The following is a 23,960-nucleotide window of genomic DNA, read 5'->3' as shown; positions in this document are numbered from 1 at the left end:
AATACTGCATCCAACATCAAAGGAGGAAAAAAAGACCGGAGGACAGGGACCCAGTGTACAGGAAGGTTGTGGAAGAATCCTCCCGCGCTTGCAGCACTAGCTAGTCTCTCTCTTTGGGGGGAACATCTGCAAACTGTAATTAAGCAGTTTTCATTTGTTTCTCAGCTTCTTTCATCGTCACTAAATCACTACACTTAGGGAACAAATTGACAAATTATGAAACACAGAAACTGCTGGTTCAGTTGCAGAAGGAAATTTCCCTTCTCAAATTATGACAGATTTCAAGCTGATGGAGCCATTTTGTTTTAGGTATATTAGCATAAATCTTCAGCGGAGGTCTTTACAATTTATATTCACTTCAAATGGGAATATTTGGTCCATAGATAATCATTAGAGATTTTTTTTTTATGTGTGTGTGTCTTCTTCAATTTAGATGTAATTGGGTACAGAAAGAAAATATTTAAGTGTGTACAACAATTTGAATTATAATCATTAAATTTATTTTCAGCAGCATTCTTAATGCACACTCTTTTGTTACAATGATGTTGTTTCTTGGTATGTGCCTTAGAGAAAGAAGAGGAATTTTTTTTTAAAAAAAAAGAACATTGGTTTGGTTATAATTAAAAGAATGTTTTCTTCTAGTGTATGTATTTTCAGTTTTATAATTGTATGTAACATATTTCATGTACAGGTATAAATAATTGAATAAGCATATGGGATTTTAAACATTTACAAAACATAGAAAATTACTAATAGTGAGCTAAATTAATTCGCCCTTTAGCTGATTCACATAATACTACTTAGGGGCATGGTTGTTTGGTTTATTCCTTTGAAGGTGAAGTGCTATTTTTACTCATTGTTGGCAAATGTGTTGTTATGTGAAGGGAAAAGGTAAATTGCCCCACATGAAGCTGAGGCTTCATAAGACTGTGTATGTGGATTCAGTTGAATAAGCATGTATTCAAATCAGAATGTTCGTTCAGCCATGAAACAATAATATTTTCTTTGAAATGGTTGGCTAAGCCCAAAGGGATACAGACAGGAAACTTTGCTTTAACCATCCGTGTGTCTTCCTTGTATGAAAACCACAGCTTTCTAGTATGTGATTTTTTTTTTTGTCTCTCTCTCTTTTTTTCTAGTTTGATTTGTTCCAATGAGGCAGATTTAAGTGGTGGCAGCCAGCTTGCTTGTTTGCAGCCCATAGCTCCCTTGGCGTAGGGAGGAATCCTCATCCTGTTTTGTTTTTTTGTTTGTTTGTTTGTTTGTTTTGTTTTTTTGTTTTTTGTTTTTTCATGTGCTTCTCTGGTCTTAGTCTGACTTTTGAATTAGGCTTTGGGGTCTTAGGAGCCACTGATAGACAAGAAGGATTGCAAGCTGTCATCTAAGACTGGTCACTGGGTTTAGTCTCCAATTATAGTGCCAGTTCAGTTCTTGGTAATGTTAGTGGCATTCCAGACTCATGGGCTATATTCTACTTGGTAGGATGGCATGTGAAAGCATATTTTTGGTAGGTGTGCTGTATGCATTAATCCAGGGATGCAGAAATGAGACTGTGTACTAGAAGAGCTCATCAATTGCCTTGTTGCTATTTATTGCTGTCTGCTTATGAAAGATGGTATGAATCTCAGATGCTTTTGATGAATGAGGATAGCTGTTCATGTTTGTTACTTATAGACTGTGCAGTTAGTGCTCATTGGTGAGACCATATTAACTGCTCTTTGCACAGAGCTGACAGAGTTATATTCAGAATATTGGTTTTGATTCTGAGGCCTTAGATTTTGATTGAGTGAATGCTTTATGGGTTATGAAAAAAAAGCAAGCTGGGTGTAGCATGCATCCCTTTAATCTCAGCACTCGAGGGAAAGACAGGTAGATCTCTGTGAGTTTGAGGCCAGCCTAGTCTGTAGAGTGAGTTCCAGGATAGCCAGGACTATATAGTGAGATGATGTCTTGAACCTTGCCCCCCAAAAAAAAGAAAGAAAAAAAAGTAAGAATGATTAGAATAGTGTAGACTTTTCCCCTTTACTGTAAAGTGAAGTATATTCTAAAGTATCCTGTAACAATGAGAGAATTTGCAACACTCAAATAATTTAAAAGCAAAGATGCCATTTAAATGTTAGATTATTAAAATACATGCAGAAGATGGTATACGAAAGACTTACTTGTGAAGATGGAGAGAAAGCTAATCACTGGAGTACTCTCTAACTTAAGTGAGTTGAACAAAATGTACTTTGGTGCAAGTTGGTAGACAGGCGTAGTCTCAGGGTGCGAAGATGTTTCATGTAGAACAGATAGTGGTGGCTTTCTGTTTCTTTTGGTTGTAGGCAGGGCCAGTAGAATGGGAAGGGCACCATCTCCGCATTAGAAGACCTAGGAACTAGTCCAAGTGTGTCATTTTTTAAGATCACAACCCTGGCATTTACTCTTTAAACTCACACACTGGAATAATTCTGATTGTTTAGTGTGGCTCATCCACATGAGGTTAAAAGAACAACATCAAAGTTAAATGTTAAACCTTGGATGTGCTGTATCAGTCAGTTTCAACTCCACTTTTTGAGGTAGTTAAAACCAACTATGTGCAGTAGATATTGTTTATGGTATATGGTATAGTGTACAGCTATAAAAGTCAGCCAATGGTCCTGTGCTGGCCTCTGGTGGAAGGACTAAATACTAGTGTTTACATAACCATAAAATTCTACCTCAGAAAACCTTGACTTGGGAATTCTATCTTATATTTCCACAAAAATCTCACGGGAGGTACTTATTAAAATGCATATTTCAGGATTTTTTCTTTAAATTCTGATTGACTAGTCTTATTGTGCAGCCTAGGAACCTTGACTTTCAGAATAGCTTTAAAAATATGCCCTAAATGAAATGGAGGTATGTATATATGTGTGTATGTGTTTATGATTGTGTGTATATTCATGTGAGTATTTATGTGTGTAAGGGAATGGATAAAGGGAAATCAATGAATTTTAAAAAAAATTGTGCAAATTGGTACAAATTGAATTTTGTAAGAGTAAATCTATAGCTTTCATAAAGTTTTGGCATACTAAAACAAAACAGTAATTTGGTATGCTTTATATATTTATATACATCTTTGTTACCATTTCATATTATTTTAAAAACAGAAAGAGTGTAGTGAATTATGGGGATAGTTTTACTGTGACCCTGATGATCTCTGATAAAGAGACTAAGATAGAACAGCCTACAGACCTTAGAGTGGCCTTTGGTTTGGTTACACATACATTCTGTCTCAAGTCTCAGGGCTGTCAGTGCCACTGTCCATGGCCCAAGCTACTACAGCTAAGGAAAATGTCCTTGCCACACAATCTGATATTGCCAGGAGGACTGTGTTCTTTTTGGGCATTTTACCATTATAGGCTTTTAAGGGATAATAATAAAATAAAGAGAAATATAATAAGATAAGACAAAAACTAACACATCAGAATTGGATAAAACCCATAAACAAGCAAAAAGAGGGCTAGAAAAGAGACCAAGAGAAGACACAAGAATCAGAGGCCCATGTTCACACACTCTGAGCTTCTCTTTTATTAACACTAAAATATATACAGTAATTTCTATTGGATAGCTATATCAGTATTAAATATTACACACATATACTATATATATCTATTTATTCTTATGATGCCTAAATTATGAAGGCACAACTTACTATTTTCCTTCATTTATATATTTGAAAATTGTAATAATTTTATAAGACCGATTTCATATTATCCATAATCTCTTTGAAACTTGCTTTTTAAAAATAAAATGTTGTAACTATCTTTTCTTGGTAATTAATATTATTACTGAATGACTGTACAGTATTTAGTTATATAACTATACAGTAATTTGCATTACTATTGTCATTTTACTAAGTGTTGTTCAGTAAGTGAACAAAAATGATAAAAATCAATGCCTTCAGAGAATTTGCATTCTAGAATGGAGAAATAGATCCTAAACAATGAATATAATACCATCTGTTCAAAGATGGGAACTTTTGAACAGTGGGAACAGAGAGGGAGTAGTGGCTCATGAGGGTGCATGTTGAAATTCTTTATTAATGAGGCTGGCAGCCTTGGAAGATAAGACTGGACAGAGATTAGAAAGAGCAGGAGTTAAGCTGGACATTACAAAAATGTCCAGGGGCGCCCTGCAGAGGCCTCAGAAGGTTTTACTGGCCTGCCTTAGGCACCGTGAAAAGGCCAGGGTGGCTTGTGTGACACGAACAAAAGTCAGAGGAGTAGCGTTGAGGTCAGGAGGCAAGTAAGGAGGGCAGCTCAGCATAGACAGTCAGCCTTGTAGGACCTCAGCAAGACGGCCTTGTCTGCCCTGCCCTGTCTCCTCTTCTCCCCTCCCCTCTCCTCCCCTCCCCTCTTCTCTTTTCTCCCCTCTTCCCCCTCTCCTCTCCTTTCCTCCCCTCTCATCTCCTCCCCTCCTCTCTCCTCATCTCCCCTCCTCTCTCCTCATCTCCCCTCCCCTCTCCTCATCTCCCCTCCCCTCTCCTCATCTCTCCTCCCCTCTCCTCATCTTTCCTCCCCTCTCCTCATTTCCCCTCCCCTCTCCTCTCCTTCTCTTCTCTCCTCTCCTCCCCTCCTCCCCTCTCCTCTCCTCATCTTTCCTCCCCTCTCCTCTCCTTTCCTCTCCTCCCCTCCCCTCTCCTCCCCTCTCTTGACCTTAACTTTCTTCTTCTCTTCCTTCCCCCTTCCTTCCCCTCCTCTTTTTCTCTGTTTACCTCTATGTAGCCTTCTTATTGTGGCCTTTGGACACATTTTATACATTGAAATGTAGTTCAAAAATAAGCAAAATTTATAGCATCCATCAAGTGAAAGTTTCAAGGGAATAAATGCTATTGGCTTTTTAGAGAAGTCCTTGCTCACATATTTAATCTTTTTTTTTTTTTGAAAAAATTCTAGATGATATGCTAGCTGAGAGCTATGTAAAATGCTCTGCCCTGGAAAAGGCTGTGTCTTATAACTTTCCTAACCTTCCATACCCTTCTAGCCCAGCAAAGTATTAAACATGTGGAGGGCAGCCAGCAGAACTTGCTGGTTTAAGAGTTGGTTATCAGTCTGTTTCCTAGATTTGTGTTATACCTTGCTTTCCTGGAGCCATGAATGAGCTCCTGAAAGGGAGCTCCCTGCTCTGTTTAGGCTTATGTATGAGTTGGAAGACAGAAGAATAGGGCCAGGTGATGGAGTGTCCAGTTGTACAGCTGTGGTGAAGCATGGCTGGAGAGTCACAGCCTTGGGGAAAATGCATGTCTGCTCTTACCTGGTGTGGGAAGCAGTGGCTGAGACTGTAGCTTTCTGTTGGTGTGATGCACTATGTTTCACATCCCATGGAATTTGGTCAGTGATACTGGTCCCTGTCACAAATGCAGTATTGTCATCCAGGTAGTACAAGATGGGACACAATCCAAATGTCCATCATCAGGTGAAAGGAGAAACAGACACAGTCAAAGGTTATTTGACAACAAAAGGAGAGAAATACTAGTATATACCACGACATGGCTGCATCTCATTGTTATACTAGATAAAATAAATCATGTGTACATGGCTTTACTATAATGGAATGTTAGGTAAGGCAGAACCGGTAGCAATAAAAATTAGATCAACTTCTTGTTGTTGTTGTGTTTGGGAATGGGGAGGAGTCTGCAGATTTACATTAAATACCTTTTTGGGGTGATAGGAACCAGAAGTTCAATGTCATTGATCATTACATAACTACGCATTCACTAGAAGTCATTGGATACTGTGCTAAAGTGAATGGATTTGGTGGTATATCAGTTACCCCTGGATAAACCTGTGGAGAGGTACAGGTGTCTCTCACGGACACTTTCTCTGAGTTCTTTATCACACCATGGGTTTAGCTCAAGAACGAGAAGAGTCTAGCTTATGTGCGAACATTCTGTGCCAAGGGGATGAACTCCACCTTAACTTCGTAGTTCCATGAAGCTAGGGCAGTGTCTAAATGGACCTAAATACTTTGTATACTAATCTGAAGAATTAATATGAGTGGATTTCTGTGTACAACAAATGAACTAAGATGCCATGGAGTCTACCCTGTGTTGACATTGTCACCAGCAGCTTTCACCCTAATGGAGGCCAAAGCTACAGGAGGAAACAGTCAAATAGTGTTGTATCTGCTTGCATGGTGGGCCACTTCATTCTGTTTCTGACTCAGTCAGTGGGAAGATCAGCTCCGCACAGCTTGTTGGGTGGGTATGTGTGGCCTCTGCACCAAATTCTAGTTCCCTTGACAGGTTACAAGCACACTGTGTTATCTACATCCTCCATCACAGAAAGTAAGAGAAAGTTGCCCAGGAATGCCAATTTGAAAGTAAAAGACTGTGATGGCAGTGGGAAGATAAGGAGTGTATTCTATGATATCTAGGGGGAGGGAATGTAACCTGTGGGAGATAGTGGCTTCTCTCTGTTGTAGAAACACAAGAACTCATTTCTCAGGCTGTTTTTTCTTTCTTGAATCTCTGTTGTTCTTTTTTCCACCTCTGTAGCTGTGTCTTCCATTACTCATCACCTGGATTACACATTAGACACTACAGTGTGTGCCTCATTTGTCCAGTGGTTTTCCTAGGCCCTAGCCTGTCTGCTCTAGTCTGTATCTCGGCTGTACTGGGGTCAACTCCCTTGGTCAAGCACATAGTTCTATTCAAGCTCTCCAAATCCACCCTGTTCCCATGCCACAGGATGTGTATGCCAGTCTTCCTGGAAGATTCACTATCGTGCCACAGGCCCTGGCCTTCTGGCCCTGGAAGGTTCACTCATGAGCTTACCCCGCCCTCCATCCCTCATGGAATAAATAAACTCTTCGAAGTGTAGCTAGTCTGCTGCACTTGTCAACTTCTTTAAAGCCTACCTCACATGACTCATTTCTACTGAAGCTTTTCATGATTCCAAAAACCAGTTACTGTTTTGCCACTTTCTGACTTTGGGCCTCTCATGTGTGCTTTGTCCTGGATGTCTTCTTTTGGGGTGTTTGCACACATGGCTTTACTCCTAGCTCAGATACTCTGTAATGGGAGGGACTGTGCCTCAGTTGTCCTTCTCATCTTGAGGACACATAGTCGATGCCCAGAATATCACTTTTGAACTCTCTAAGTACCAGGACCCTACTAATCACAGGTTTCCTTCTTGAACATAACTGATAAAATGTAGCAACTTTACACTCTCCCATCTTCATCTCTCTAAGTGCTTTACATTTCAAAATTTTCATCTTCTTGCCTCTGTGCCCCTCATCTAGGGGTTTTGACATGTACTTTTTCCAGGCCAGGCTCGTGCATTTGTGCCTTGGCAGGTTGATAGCTACGACTGTGAATAATGAGTCAATTATCATCCAGCCTTGGGGAAAGCACAATTATTCCTGACTGGCCAGGCTGAGGTAATCCTCCCCTCCCTGTGCCCTTTCAGATGGAGAACATAAAACAGTTGGAATTCAGAGCACTGCAAAGGGAATTTAGACAAAACACTGGTGTGCTGAATTTAGCTTCCTTGGATTTATTCTGATTTATGATTGATTGGTTTTTAAATTGCTTATTTAATCCTAACGACTGTAGCTCCAGGGGAGGCCAGATATGGAGAGAAGCATTTGAACAAGAAGCATTGGCGTGGAGTAGTTTGGATGGACAGATCAAGGGAAGATATTATTGTTCCCAGGACCATTGCTGTGGACGCGAAGTGTAATGTGAAAATCGCCCCAGACTTTCAGAGGACCCAGCCTTGTTACAAGCATGATTGCTTATCCCCTATTCTCTTTGCAGAAGGCTGTTTGTGGCTGCCTAGTGTGGCACAGAGCATCCCCCACTGCGGTGTTGTCTTCCCTTCCAGCGATGTATTCAGTATCTCATTGTGACTGCGAACATGCGCTTGATTTATATTGCTGTTGATCACACTGCAGAAGAATGGATACTTGGAGGTGGCTGGCAGGACTTGCTCTTAGATTCTGACACTGGCTGTGCTGATGTGTGGAGTGTTTCTCAGTACACAGACATGGCTCTGGCTTTTGTATAGAATTTGAATTTTTTTATAAGAGTTTCCCTCAAAATTGAGCTCTCCCCAAATAATCACTTTTACTTCAAAGGTGTATAATCAACATGTACTTTACTTTGTAAAGTGTAATTTACCTTGTCATCCAAACTTTCTGCTTTTCCAAGGAGTGTGACCTTTTTCTTTTGTCTGAAATTAGACATTGACTGTGTAGAGATGGCCCTATAAGCCTGACCTATTGGAAGCTTGTCTGTTTGGTATCAAAAGGAAATTGAAATTTCATCACTTCAGAATAATGAAACCTCTGAAAACCTTTAGAAAAAAACTTTCTCATCTTTATTGAAGTTTGACTCAGAAATGCCCAAAGAAATGCTCTTTCTGGTCTCTGTAATCCGTGTGTTCTCAGAAACACTGCTGTTAGATTTTCTCGCTGTATTACGCCTGATGTGCATTTCAAAGCAAGGAGCATTAGGGATAAGATAAAAGGGTAGAAAAGGACTCTGATGAAAAACAGAAGCTTAGAGATGAACAGTTGGGTAGCACGTGTGCGTTGCCACCAGCTCACTCTGGGAAGCAGCATCTGGTCTCTAATCAGGCTGCTGGCCACTTCCAAGTCAGGGCTGTGCCAGCATCTGCCATTTTGACATTATCATATTGAAAAGGAACTTTGTTCTCATCTCATTCTGCCAAGAGATTTATTACTTACTAGGTTAGAAAACCCATAACAGGCCCGTATACAAAAGCACTTTTTTGGGTCTCTGCAGGGACATGGTACATAGTCTTATAAAACTAATTTCCAGGTTTAGGAAGCATTTTCAACTTTCAGTTTAATGAAGGAGAGAACAAGTTCTTTCCTAAGTCTTTTGGTAGTTTAAAGGTGACAAACTTGATGTTTACGAGAGGGTGGATATTAAGAATAGAGTTTTTGTTGGGTATGGGGCTAAGTAGATCAGTAATTCAGAAACAGCACAGGAACTTGGACTTCCCTTTTCTTCAAAGGAGTTTCATGTGGTGACTGTCAGGTTCCCTGGGCATTTTATTGGGAATTGGGCAAGGAGTGCATGGAGTGACCTGACCACACATATGACCTGTGATTGCAGATTGTCTCCTCTCAGATACCACTGTGCTTTTCAAGTAGTAAAGTCAGTTGACTAGTACAGGAATGTTGGGTTGGGTATGTACCAAATTTAGTTTTGTTTAACTTAAAAGATACCCAGGAGGACTGAAACTGCTCCTTCTTTTATTGCAATAATTTGTGCAACAATAACAACAACAAAAATCTGTGCTGAGGAATGGTGGGAGCCACAGGAGGAGAGCCGTCCCCTTCTGCCTTTGATGAAGCTTGAGGCTTCTGTTCATCCCCCAGTGGCTTGTCCTGTTTCTAAGCATCTCCACGTCACTCGACTACCATTACTTACTCTTATCTCTGGAACCATGAGAAACCTGACTGTAACACGGAAGAGGTCTGGGAGACTAAGTCTTAGATGCTTCCATCCTCACTTGGCTGACTCTTCATATTGTTTGTTATCCCAGCAGTGGTTTTGGCACCTCTCCTAGCACATTACCCACTTCTTGAGCTCTTCTACCTCTGGCATCCAGGTCTTCTCAACAGAGATTTCATTCAGAATTTGTTGGCACAAAAGGCAGAGGTCATCTTTCCAGTGGTGGCTGGTTAGAGGAGTTGCTAGTCCTGGTGCAGCAGACAGTAATGGAGAGCTGGTTTCAGAGTGTATGGATATGCACTTTTTTTTCCTCTTTTAAAGAGAAAATGATTCATTAAATGCAAATTATTTTCACAGGCAATGTTACTTTAACTTGGTTCTATAACAGTATTTCATTGTTTGAAAAAAAGGGGGGGGGGGCGCAGAGAGATGGCTTAGAATACCCATGCTCAATTATCAGCACCCACATGGTGGCTCTAAATCATCAGTAACTCAAATCTCGTGGCATCTGATGCCTTTTTCTGACCCTTTCAGGCACTGGGCATGTAGGCAAAGATGTACAAACATGTACCAAGTCAAAGCATCCTATGTATAACACCCCTACGCATAAACAAAATTTTAGTGTTAATTCTTGACAACACACCGACAAATCTTAATTTTACTTTTAATAATGTATTCAGAGTCAAACATGGGTAGAAAAGGAATATACTGAAGAAATACAGGGCCAATCAAGATTGTACACCAGCAGAACAAACTCCAAATTTATACAATTCCCTGTCTGATGTTTAAGGGTTTCCTAGAGGGCACTTTGCTCCAGCTTTGCTGACTGCAACACACTTCTCTCTCTGGGGCTGGTTCTGTCTCCTTTTACCAGGTTTCTTTGGCATGGCTCTAGCAGTAACAACCTCTTAGGGTCTCCAAGCAATCCAGGTTTCACCTTCACAGCTTCATGCAGTGTTCTTTCTGGGTCTGTATGCAAGGATTGCCCCGCCACATACCTGCTTCAGTGACTTTCCTTAACAATGCAGGAAGATTCCACCAGCCTTTTCCTATATCCTTGATTCTAAATCCAGATCCACGTGGCAGAAGCTGCAGGTTCTGTTGGGCTTGGAACCTGGGCCCCTCCATGAACTACATTTGCATAAATTTCCTGGTGCTCTTTTTCTCCTCAAACTAGTTTCCTGCTCTTCTTTGCTCTACTTGTTCCTTCTCATTGTAGATCTGCCCAAGAATAATCACTAATAACCACTCAACACAGGACACTAGGCTGTCTTGAAATCTCCTCTGCGAAAGCCATTAATCCCAAAATCTTCAGTTTATCCTCAGGCAGGTTTTTAGGAAAAGGAAAAAAGCCACCACATTTTTTTTTAAACCAAAATATTATGAAAATAGTTTCTAGGCCAGCTGATAATGCTCTTTCCCCCTGGGTCCCCACAGTTTATCTTACCATCAACATCACTATCTTCCATGCTACTAATTGGGGGCTTGCTTACAGTTTCAGAGAGTTAGACTGTTACCATAGTAGGAAGCAGACAGGCATGGTGTGGAAATAGTAGCTGAGAGATTTAAATTCTGATCCACAGGCAGCAGTCAGAGAGAGGGAAACTGAGTCTAGTGTGGGCTTTTGAAACTTCAAAACCCACCCCTAGTGCCATATAATCTCCAACAAGACCACACCTATGTTAACAGGGCCATCTTCTCTAATCCTTCTGAAATAGTTCCAAACCATAGTGATTAAGTATTCAAATATTAGAGCCTATGGAGGTCATTCTCATTGAACCTTATGGTGGCTTTGCTGTGCTAGGCTTTTAGAGACCTATCTCAGGGTCACAGATAAAATAATCCCTGGGACATTTTCATCATAGTCTAGTTAGGGCATGGCATAGGATTCCCCAACTGGGGATGGCTTGATATCTACCACATGACTGTTTTATAATCCTTTATCACTTTTTTTTGTATATATATATTTTTATTTTCTATATTCTTTGTTTACATTCCAAATGCTTTCCCCTTCCTAGTTCCTCCCCTCCCCATATGTCCCATAAGTCTTCTTCTCTTCATCCATTCTCCAATCATCTCCCCTCCTTTTTCTCTGTCCTGGTAATCCCCTACAATGCTGGATCAAGCCTTTCAGGATCAGGGCCCTCTTCTTCCTTCTTCATGGGAATCATTTGATATGCTAATTGTGTCTTCAGTCTTCAGAGCTTCTGGGCTAATTAATATCCACTTATCAATGATTGCATTCCATGTGTATTCTTTTGTGATTGGGTTACCTCGCTTAGGATGATATTTTTCAGTTCCAACCATTTGCCTAAAAAAATTCATGAATTCATTGTTTTTAATTGCTGAGTAGTATTCCATTGTGTAAATATACCACATTTTCTGTATCCATTCCTCCACTGAGGGACATCTGGGTTCTTTCCAGCTTCTGGCTATTATAAATAAGGCTGCTATGAACATAGTGGAAGTTGTGTCCTTATTGCATGCTGAGGAATCCTCTGGGTATATGCCCAGGAGAGGTATAGCAGGGTCCTCTGGAAGTGTCATGTCCAATTTTCTGAGGAACCACCAGACTGATTTCCATAGTGGTTGCACCATCTTACAATCCCACCAGCAGTGAAGGAGTGTTCTTCTTTCTCCACATCCTCACCAATACCTGCTGTCTCCTGAGTTTTTAACGTTAGCCATTCTGACTGGTGTAAGGTGAAATCTCAGGGTTGCTTTGGTTTGCATTTCCCTAATGCAAATGATGTTGAACATTTCTTAAGGTGCTTCTCAGCCATCCGAATTTCTTCAGGTGAAAATTCTTTGTTTAGATCTGTACCCCATTTTTTAATAGGGTTATTTGGTTCCCTGCTTGAGTTCTTTGTATATATTGGATATTAGCCCTCTATCTGATGTAGGGTTGGTGAAGATCTTTTCCCAATTTGTTGGTTGCCGTTTTGTCCTTTTGACAGTGTCCTTTGCCTTACAGAAACTTTGTAATTTTATGAGATCCCATTTGTCAATTCTTGATCTTAGAGCATAAGCTATTGGTGTTCTGTTCAGGAACTTTTCCCCTGTGCCCATGTCCTCAAGGGTTTTCCCCAGTTTCTTTTCTATTAGTTTCCATGTGTCTGGTTTAACGTGGAGGTCCTTGATCCACTTGGACTTGAGCTTAGTACAAGGAGATAAGAATGGATCAATTCACATTCTTCTGCATGCTGACTTCCAGTTGAACCAGCACCATTTGTTGAAAAGGCTATCTTTTTACCACTGGATCTTTTCTGCTCCTTGGTTGAAGATCAAGTGACCATAGGTTTCTGGATTATTTCTGGGTCTTCAATTCTATTCCATTGGTCCACTTGCCTGTCACTGTGCCAATACTATGCAGTTTTTAACACTATTGCTCTGTAGTATTGCTTTAGGTCTGGGATACTGATTCCCCCAGAAGTTCTTTTACTGTTGAGAATAGTTTTAGCTATCCCGGGTTTTTTGTTATTCCAGATGAATTTGTTAATTGCTCTTTCTAACTCTGTGAAGAACTGAGTTGGGATTTTGATGGGGATTGCAGTGAATCTGTATACTGCTTTTGGCAAGATGGCAATTTTAACTATATTAATCCTGCCAATCCACGAGCATGGCAGATTTTTCCATTTTCTGAGGTCTTCTTCGATTTCCTTCTTCAGAGACCTGAAGTTCTTGTCATATAGATCTTTCACTTGTTTGGTTAGAGTCACACCAAGATACTTTATATAGTTTGTGACTATAGTGAAGGGTGTCATTTCCCTAACTTCTTTCTCAGCCTGCTTATCCTTTGAGTATAGGAAGGCAACTGATTTGCTTGAGTTGATTTTATAACCTGCCACTTTGCTGAAGTTGTTTATCAGCTTTAGGAGTTCTCTGGTGGAGTTTTGTGGGGTCATTTAAGTATACTGTCATGTCATCGGCAAATAGTGATAATTTGACGTCTTCCTTTCCAATTTGTATCCCTTTGACCTCCATATGTTGTCTAATTGCTCTAGATAGAACTTCAAGTACTATATTGAAAAGATATGGTGAGAGAGGGCAGCCTTTTCTGGTCCTTGATTTTAGTGGGATTGCTTCAAGTTTCTCTCCATTTAGTTTGATGTTGGCTACTGGTTTGCTGTATATTGCTTTAACTATGTTTAGGTATGGGCCTTGAATTCCTGTTCTTTCCAAGACTTTTAGCATGAAAGGATGCTGAATTTTGTCAAATGCTTTTTCAGCATCTAATGAAATGATCATGTGTTTTTTTTCCTTTGAGTTTGTTTATGTAGTGGATTGTATTGATGGATTTCCTTATATTGAACCATCCCTGCATCCCTAGGATGAAGCCCACTTGATCGAGGTGGATGATCGTTTTGATGTGTTCTTGGATTTGGTTGGCAAGGATTTTATTTAGTATTTTTGCATCAATATTCATAAGGGAAATTGGCCTGAAGTTCTCTTTCTTTGTTGGATCTTTGTGTGGTTTTGGAATCAGCATAATTGTGGCTTCGTAGAATGACTTGGGTAGTGTTCCTTCTGTTTCTATTTTGTGGAATAGTTTGAAGAGTATTGGTGTTATGTCTTCTTTGAAGGTCTGGTAGGATTCTGCACTGAAACCATCTGGTCCTGTGTTTTTTTGGTTGGGAGACTTTCTATGACCCCTTTTATTTCTTTAGGGGTTATGGGACTGTTTAGCTGATCTATTTGATCCTGATGTAATTTTCGTGTTTGATATCTGTCTAGGAAATTGTCATTTCCTCCAGATTCTCCAGTTGTGTTGAGTAAAAGGCCTTTGTAGTAGGATCTGATGATTTTTTGAATTTTCTCAGTTCCTGTTGTTATATTTCCCTTTTCATTTCTTATTTTGTTAATCTGGATACTGTCTCTGTTCCCTTTGGTTAGTCTGGCTAAGAATTTATCTATCTTGTTGATTTTCTCAAAGAGCCAGCTCCTGGTTTTGTTGATTCTTTGTATGGTTCTCTTTGTTTCTACTTGATTGATTTCAGCCCTGAGTTAGATGATTTCCTGCCTTCTACTCCTTTTTGATCCGGGGCTTTCAGGTGTGTCATTAAACTGCTAATGGATGTTCTCTCCATTTTCTTTTTGGAGGCACTCAGGGCTATGAGTTTTCCTCTTAGCACTGCTTTCATTGTGTCCTATAGATTTGGGTATGTTGTCCTTTGCCTTACAGAAACTTTGTAATTTTATGAGGTCCCATTTGTCAATTCTTGCTCTTAGAGCATACGCTATTGGTGTTCTGTTCAGAAACTTTCTCCCTGTACCGATGTCCTCAAGGGTCTTCCCCAGTTTCTTTTCTATTAGCTTCAGAGTGTCTGGCTTTATGTGGAGGTCCTTGATCCATTTGGATTTGAGCTTAGTACAAGGAGACAAGGATGGATCAATTCGCATTCTTCTGCATGCTGACCTCCAGTTGAACCAGCACCATTTGTTGAAAAGGCTATCTTTTTTCTATTGGATGTTTTCAGCCTCTTTGTCGAGGATCAGGTGGCCATAGGTGTGTGGGTTCATTTCTGGATCTTCAATCCTGTTCCATTGATCCTCCTGCCTGTCACTGTACCAATACCATGCAGTTTTTAACACTATTGCTCTGTAGTATTGCTTGAGGTCAGGGATACTGATTCCCCCAGATTTTCTTTTGTTGCTGAGAATAGTTTTAGCTATCCTTGGTTTTTTGTTGTTCCAGATGAATTTGATAATTGCTCTTTCTAACTCTGTGAAGAATTGAGTTGGGATTTTGATGGGTATTGCATTGAATCTGTATAGTGCTTTAGGCAAAATGGCCATTTTAACTATATTGATTCTACCGATCCATGAGCATGGGAGGTTTTCCCATTTTTTGAGGTCTTCTTCCATTTCCTTCTTCAGAGTCTTGAAGTTCTTGTCATACAGATCTTTCACATGTTTGGTAAGAGTCACCCCAAGATACTTTATACTGTTTGTGGCTATTGTGAAGGGGGTCATTTCCCTAATTTCTTTCTCAGCCTGCTTATCCTTTGAGTATAGGAAGGCCAAGAGGACAAATCGGCAACCAACAAATTGGGAAAAGATCTTCGCCAATCCTACATCAGATAGAGGGCTAATATCCAATATATATAAAGAACTCAAGAAGTTAGACTCCAGAAAACCAAACAACCCTATTAAAAAATGGGGTACAGAGTTAAACAAAGAATTCTCACCTGAAGAACTTCGGATGGCGGAGAAGCATCTTAAAAAATGCTCAACTTCATTAGTCATTAGGGAAATGCAAATCAAAACAACCCTAAGATTTCATCTTACACCAGTCAGAATGGCTAAGATTAAAAATTCAGGAGACAGCAGGTGTTGGAGAGGGTGTGGAGAAAGAGGAACACTCCTCCACTGCTGGTGGGGTTGCAAATTGGTACAACCACTCTGGAAATCAGTCTGGCGGTTCCTCCGAAAACTGGGCACCTCACTTCCAGAAGATCCTGCTATACCACTCCTGGGCATATACCCAGAAGACTCCCCACCATGTAATAAGGATACATGTTCTACTATGTTCATAGCAGCCCTATTTATAATTGCCAGATGCTGGAAAGAACCCAGGTATCCCTCAACAGAAGAGTGGATGCAAAAAATGTGGTATATCTACACAATGGAGTACTATTCAGCCATTAGAAACAATGAATTCATGAAATTCTTAGGCAAATGGATGGAGCTAGAGAATATCATACTAAGTGAGGTAACCCAGACTCAAAAGGTGAATCATGGTATGCACTCACTAATAAGTGGATATTAACCTAGAAAACTGGAATACCCAAAACATAATCCATACATCAAATGAGGTACAAGAAGAAAGGAGGAGTGGCCCCTGGTTCTGGAAAGACTCAGTGAAACAGTATTCAGCAAAACCAGAACGGGGAAGTGTGAAGGGGTGGGTGGGAGGACAGGGGAAGAGAAGGGGGCTTACGGGACTTTCGGGGAGTGGGGGGGCTAGAAAAGGGGAAATCATTTGAAATGTAAATAAATTATATCGAATAAAAAAAATTGTACCCCCCCCCCAAAAAAAAAAAAAAAAAAAAAAGAAGAACCGGTTTCCAGCAGAGGGGCTTGGCCTGCCTTTGTATCTTGGGAGAGAGGGATTAAAGATGGAGACTTGAACCAGAAAAAAAAAAAAAAAAGATTTGGGTATGTTGTGTCTTCATTTTCATTAAATTCTAAAAAGTCTTTGATTTCTTTCTTTATTTCTTCCTTGACCAAGGTATCATTGAGTAGAGCATTGTTCAGTTTTCATGTGTATGTGGGCTTTCTGTTGTTTTTGTTGCTATTGAAGACCACTTTTACTCCATAGTGATCTGATAGGAGGCATGGGATTATTTCGATCTTCTTATATTTGTTGAGGTCTGTCTTGTAACCAATTATATGGTCGATTTTGGAGAAGGTACCATGAGGTGCTGAAAAAAATGTATATTCTTTTGCTTTAGGGTGAAATGTTCTATATATATCTGTTAAATCCAATTGGTCCAAAACTTCAATTAGTTTCACTGTGTCCCTGTTTAGTTTCTGTTTTCCTGATCGGTCCATTGAGGAAAGTGCAGTGTTGAAGTCACCCACAATTATTGTTTTAGGTGCAATGTGTGTTTTGAGCTTTAGTAAAGTTTCTTTTATGAATGAGGGTGCCTTTGCATTTAGAGCATAGATGTTCAGGATTGAGAGTTCTTCTTGGTGTGTTTTTCCTTTGACCAGCAAGAAGTGTCCCTTAGTGTCTCTTTTGATGACTTTAGGTTGAAAGTCAATTTTATCTGATATTAGAATGGCTACTCCAGCTCGTTTCCTGAGACCATGTGCTTGTAAAATTGTCTTCCAGCCTTTTACTCTAAGGTAGTTTTTTGTCATTGACACTGAGGTGTGTTTCCTGTATGCAGCAAAATGTAGGGTCCTGTTTTCTTATCCAGTCTGTTAGTCTGTGTCTTTTTATTTGGGAATTGAGTCCATTGATGTTAAGAGATATTAAGAAATAATGATTATTACTTCCTGTCATTTTTGATGTTATTTTTATATTTGAGTGGTTATCTTCTTTTGGGTTTGATGAAAGAAGGTTACTATATTGCTTTTTCCAGGGTGTAGTTTCCCTCCTTGTATTGGAGTTTTCCTCCTATTATTCTTTGTAGAGCTGGGTTTGTGGAAAGATATTGTGTAAATTTAGTTTTGTCATGGAATATCTTGCTTTCTCCATCTATGGTGATTGAAAGTTTTGCTGGGTATAGTAGTCTTGGCTGACATTTGTGTTCTCTTAGAGTCTGCATGAGATCTGCCCAGGATCTTCTAGGTTTCATGGTCTCTGGTGAGAAGTCAGATGTGATTCTGATAGGTCTTCCTTTATATGTTACTTTACCTTTTTCTCTTACAGCCTTTAATATTATTTTGGGGATTTTTACATTTGGGGTTTTGATTATTGTGTGATGGGAGGTATTTCTGCTCAGGTCCAGTCTGTTTGGAGTTCTATAAGCTTCTTGTATATTCATGGGCATCTCTCTCTTTAAGGTAGGGAAGTTTTCTTCCATAATTTTATTGAAGATATTTGCTGGCCCTTTCAGTTGTAAATCTTTACTCTCATCTATACCTATAATCCTTAGGTTTGGTCTTCTCATTGTGTCCTGGATTTCCTGGATGTTCTGGGTTACAAGCTTTTTGCATTTTGCATTTTCTTTGACTGTTGAGTCAATGGTTTCTATGGTATCTTCAGCATCAGAGATTCTTTCTTCCATCTCTTGTATTCTGTTGTTGATATTTGCATCTATGGCCCCTGATTTCTTCCCAAGGTTTTCTATCTCCAAAGTTGTCTCCCTTTGTGATTTTTTTAGTTGTTTCTACTTCTGTTTTTAGATCCAGGATGGTTTTGTTCAGTTCCTTCATTTGTTTGTTTGTGTTTTCCTTTAATTCTTTAAGAGATTTTTGTGTTTCCTCTTTTATGACCTCTGCCATTTGACTCACTTTCTCCTGCATTTCTTTAAGTTTTTTTTTTTTTTTTTTTGTTGTTTTTTCGTTTCTTCTTTATTGGCTTCTATCTTTTGATCCTTATTCTCCTGAGTTTCTTTAAGTGATTTTTGTGTTTTCATTATATGGGTTTCTAGCTTATTCATGTTCCCCTGTATGTCTTTAAGAGATTCATTTATGTCCTTTTTGTGTTCTTCTCGCAGCATCATGACCAGTGATTTTTAAATCCAAATCTTGTTTTTCTGGAGTGTTGGCACATCCAGGACTTGCTGATGCTGGAGAGTTTGGTTCAGACTCTGCCATATTGCCTAGATTTCTGTTAGTAGTGTTCCTATGTTTGCCCTTTGCCATCTTGTTATCTCTGAAGTTAGTTGGTCTTGTCTCTGGCTAATGTTTGAGCCTCCTGTGAGGCTGTAGGGCTATTTCAGCAATACTGGATGGCTGGGTTTCCCCCGTCACAGATTGCTGATGTGCTGCCCTCTTCTTGGGTGCCCTTGGAGCCCTAGTGTGCCTTGCCCCAGATTGTGTCTGTGAACCAGGTGGTGCCTGTTTGCTCCTTCAGGGAGTGCTGATGGTGTATGCTGCGGGGACCTTTTCTGCAGGTATTAGCAGAGTGTTGATCTTTCTGCCGGGCAGCCACTCCCCCAACTGGGTTGATGCACACAAGGCTAGCCTAGCTGCTCAGGCCCTGAGTCTAGGCAAAAGCCTGGCAGGCTTAGGCCCAAGCAATGTTCGTCCCGGGCTATGACTGTTAACTGGTTCTATTAGGTAGCCAAGATGGCGGCATGTGCATGCTCCCTGAAAGTGCCGGGACAGTCTGCCCGGCTAACAACCTCCTGGCTGGGTTGGCACATGGATGGCCCACCGGACAGCCCAGGGCTTAGGTGCAGTCCAACACCTGTGGGGCTTAGACACCCCCCCCCCCCATGTTAGCTCGGGCTATGACTGCTAGCTGGCTTTGCCTGCTAGAACTCTCTGGTGTCCTGTAGCCAAAATGTCGGAGGTGAGAGCGCTGGGACCGACTGCTGGGCAAAGAACCTCCTGGCCGGGTTGGCACACAATGGACCCCAAACAGCCTAGGGCCTTGGTGCAGGCCAATGCCTGTCGGGCTTAGACCCTCATGATGTTGGCCTCAGGCTAAGTTTGTGTACCTCGGGCTGTTCTCTCTGGCGTCTGAGAGCCAAGATGGTGGAGAGTCTCTCGTAACTGACTGGTGGGAGGCAGATTTCTGATGTGGCTTCAGAGCAGTGAAAGGCGCTGTAAATCTGCCGTAGCTTGGAGCCAGGCTGGCCAGCGATGGTCAGTGGTAGTGGGCACAGTGCCTGCCAGGACCCTGTCCTTGGTTCCACTGCTGATGGCCCTTCCGCTGGACTAGCTGCTGCTGCCACCACTGCCACCGCCCCCTTTATCACTTCTTAAATATATGTGATTGACACAGTGAATTAGTTTATTTATTTATTTATTTTTTTAAATATAGGTATCCTGAAGCCTTGGCTCTTTGACTGTAGAAAGCTTTTATTTATTTTTTAAATTTTCTTTTCATTTTCCTTATTGTGTTTCTTTCCTATCCTCCCCCCTCCCCCCCCCCTCCCCAAGGACTTTTCCTCTTGTTTTACTCAAGGTAGCAAAGGAGTAGTTAGGCTGGGTTTTAGTCTCAGAAGGGCTTGGGATCAAACCCCAGTGGTTGCCTACCAGCTACATTTACTTGGAACACATGATTTAATCTTGAGTAGTAATCCTCTGGGAAGATTCATGAGATGCTCAGAAAACAACACTCAACATTCTGACTTTTAACTGTTATTAATTTCAATATTGCTAATTGTATTAATTGTCTCATTACGCTGTGTGGCAAAATTTCTTGACAAAGCAACTTAAGGAAAGAAGAAAGGATTTATTTAGTCTCAGTCTGAGGGTAAAGCCCATCATGGCAGGGAAGGTGTGGTGGTCAGAGTCTGAAGTAGCTTGGCTGGTCATGTTGTACCCATTCAAGAAGCGGAGAGCCATGAGTACTTGTCCTCAGTGTGCTTTCTCCTTTCTCTTTGGTCAAGACCCAGCCCATTGGATTTGGCTTCCTGAGTTCAGGGTGAGTTTATTTAACCTCATTTAACCTCACCTTGAAAATTCCTCACAGGTGTGCATAGAAGCTTGTCTCTTAGCAATCCTGTCAAGATGACAGTTGATATTAACCATCAAATGCTAATCTTAATGTTTTTTTGATTTAAGCCATTACCTCAATGTAGATGACAGTCAGATAGTCACCTCTGACTGTGATGTTCCTTCCACATTTTAGCCTACATTTGGAGCTGTGTTTGGGCCATTTCCTCCATAATACTTCAAATGCAACATGTAAGATCTAGGTTTATTATTTCTTACTCAACTGATTCAATTTTGTTCCCCCAATTTCTGTTCATGGTATCACAGAGATTTTTAATCTCTTAATTTGAATTAATTTTAGGTTCTTTTCTTATCTTATGGAAAAACAATAGCTGTGCATGGATTTAACACAGAGACATTACATATATCAATATATATACATATATGTGCTAATTAGTTATAATTATATATATATAAAATTATTAGCTAATTTTATATATATATATATATTGAGTTAGGCTTTATCTGTGTAGCCCTGGTTGTTCTGGAATTCACTATGTAGACCAGGCTTGCCTCAAACTCACAGGGATCTACCTGCCTCTGCCTCCTGAGTGCTGGAATTAAAGGCATGCACCGCCCCCCCCCAGCAAAAGGTATTGCTTATAATTGTAAATAGTTTAGACTGAATATTGACTAAGTAGACTATCTTACATTTACATAACAGTTTTCTCTAACTAATAAAACTTATGTAGAATAATATTCAATAACATAAAAATATTGACAAATTAAATTTATTATTTATGTATTCTATTTTGAATTTTATAATGGATATGTAAAAGGTACACAGATAAGCAATCAGAACATTTTATTGTGGTTATTCTGTTGTATAGGATTAAAGGGCCAATTTTCATATTTGTTCTTTTCCTTATACTGTTTTAAAAAGCAGCCATGCATTGCTTCCATATGAGGAAAAAAGCTTCAAACTTAAGAGAAAATGAGATAAATAATGTCTGAAATTTTTGAGAGAACTGTACTTTTCTTGAACTTTTAAATTAAACAATGATAAAAATAGTACTGGGTATATAGTAGACAATATTCATTGAGTGTTGAAGTTGTGTTATATTTCTATGCAATTTTAGAATAATTTTAATATATTTGAGAGGACTAAAGGCTTCAAAAACCTTTACTTACAGAGTTCTTGGAAAAGTCTTCTTTTTGGGAGGGTTAAGGAGAAAAATTTTTGGCAATCACAAAAGAAAAGACCTGACCACATAGGGTGTTTTTAACAATTCATAATTATCATTTCAGAGGATAATCTGGCCAAAGGGGCAGCACATGGAACCAATTCATCAGAAAATATGTTTACTACCGAAAAATGGAATCAAAAAATTGAATCAAATGGTCGTCATTTTAGACCGTCAAGCATCTTTCTTCATGCTTCATCTGAATACTCGGAAGAGGACCAGGTACTTCCATCTTACATTTATAGAAACGGCTTGAAGAAGAGGAAAGCATTCTTCTTGGAATTGGAGCAGCAATCTGTTGAGAATTAAGTCACTACATTTCAGTGTTTGGTTATCTTAATTTTTGGTAAAAACTTCTTAGGGATCTGCTCTGTGTAAATGCTTCATGAAATTACATATTTTACTTTTAACGAGTTCCCTTTTCTACTTCTTTGTATAAAATGGTTTTATTTTTACCTGTCCTAAGTTTATCATGTTTAGATTTAAAGTAGAAGCCATTATTTGCTTTTTCTAAGATTTGGTTCCTAGATGCTATCCTCTAAATGGCAAGACTTTATTGACACTGTTCATCTGTTCATCTTTGGCAATCATGTTTAATTGTCAAGGAGTGATAATTCATTGTGTTCTCCTTTTAAGCCATTTGAGTTTTGATTAGTTTTCTAAAGTCATTTTAGTTTCTGTTTCTATTTTGGAATGTTTTCCATGTGATATTATATACAGAGTTACAAGAGCTTTTGATTTTTACAAGGAGTCAGATGTCTCTGTGATAGAAATGTGTTTATATAGAACACCTTTGTATATAACCCCCTTGCTACTGCTGATGACTGTGAGCTCTGAGTTGTTTTCCATAAAGGATTCATACCCTACTGGTAATGACTGAGATATATTAAATATGGAGAGTTCTAGAATTGTTAAATTGCCCTGTCCTCTTGTACCTTGAAAACACTGTAGCAGCAGTCTCTGATTTGTGCTTCAGAGGCTTATTGGGAGATGGCCTAGGAGGTGGAGCAGCTATCTGTTTTATACACAGGCATGATTGGATTAAGTAATCTGCTATATGGTAGATGAGACTGGATTACCAGAAGAGCAGTTAGATTTGCTGAAACCTTTCCTTCACCACTGCTATCTGGTCTTTCATATATAGCTAGGAATATAACCATTAATTCTTGTCTGTGTGTTTTTATTGTTTTCAGATTGTGATCGATGAAGGCCGCATAGTTGGCAGTTCCTTTCAAGGTGATATGACCCGGGCTGGAAAGGTGAAGGTAAGACCTGGCTCAGTTATCTACCTTGGGAAGAATACACAGCAAACAAATGAACTTTATTATCAACTTTTCTGTTTCTGTGATGAGTCACCATGACCACAGCAACTTTGAAGAGAAGAGTGTATTTGGGCCTATGGTTCTAGAAGGATAAAAGCCTCACATGGTGGGGAGGCATAGTAACCAGCAGCAGGCAGCGGAAGCCGGGAACGCAATTCCCCACCCACAAACAGGAAGCAAAGAGTGAACGAGAGAAAGGCAAGGCCTTTACTTATAAAGCCTTCTTCCTGTGACAAACTTCTTCCAGCAAGGCCTTGCCTCCTAAACCTCTCCAAGCAGCTTTACTGACGGGGCACCAAATAGTCAATTCCTAGAGCTGCAGGAGACAGCGCTTGTCAAGCTGCCATGGAAGCAGTAGACACCCACTAGATTCTTGCTTTCCTTTGTACGAAACTGGATGAGTGACCACATTTTATCTTTGAAAGTTTTTTTTTTTTTAAGTTGGTGTTGGAATATCTAAATTGTGCTTGGCTGGATGCTAGATCTCTTTTGCCTAAGGTTTAACAAATGGAAAGGACTTTCTAGCACAGTCATTAAGAAAAAAGATGCTATAATGTAACTACTGATTCTCAAATTTTAATATTGAAACTGTCATATGAATTTTGCTTTTGAGTATGTATGTAAAATAATAGTTGCAGTTACTTGCTTAGAAGCATGGAAGCTACCATTTGAGCTTTCTGTGGGTCAGCATGGTCTGCTTACTATACGTTCAGCTCAGAACAGAAAGACACAGCCTGGCTTGAATTGCAGTTAAGGAATCTCAGTTTATAATTTTAAGGTATGTGCTAAGACTATATTCAGGTTGTGAGCATAAAACGGATGGTGACCTTGTGCCTTTACTATGTTCCATATGCCAGCATTTTCCTATTTATATTCTTTGAT

The 23,960-nt window shown here is 39.8% G+C and overlaps 1 protein-coding gene across 1 annotated transcript in view; it reads left to right on the top strand.

The window, feature by feature from the left end:
- The window catches only part of Iftap (intraflagellar transport associated protein), a 78,733-nt gene that overhangs the window by 28,422 nt on the left and 26,351 nt on the right, over positions 1-23,960 (top strand). Inside the window, exons 3-4 of the mRNA XM_052183072.1 lie at positions 21,821-21,978; positions 22,950-23,021. Coding sequence (XP_052039032.1) covers positions 21,821-21,978; positions 22,950-23,021 — 230 coding nt within the window. The remainder of the gene's footprint in view (positions 1-21,820; positions 21,979-22,949; positions 23,022-23,960) is intronic.

The sequence above is a fragment of the Apodemus sylvaticus genome, chromosome 5, assembly GCF_947179515.1.
Source record: "Apodemus sylvaticus chromosome 5, mApoSyl1.1, whole genome shotgun sequence".
NCBI lineage: Eukaryota > Metazoa > Chordata > Mammalia > Rodentia > Muridae > Apodemus > Apodemus sylvaticus.
The sequence above is the reverse complement of the archived record's forward strand: the minus strand, read 5'-3'. Positions and strand labels throughout refer to the sequence as shown.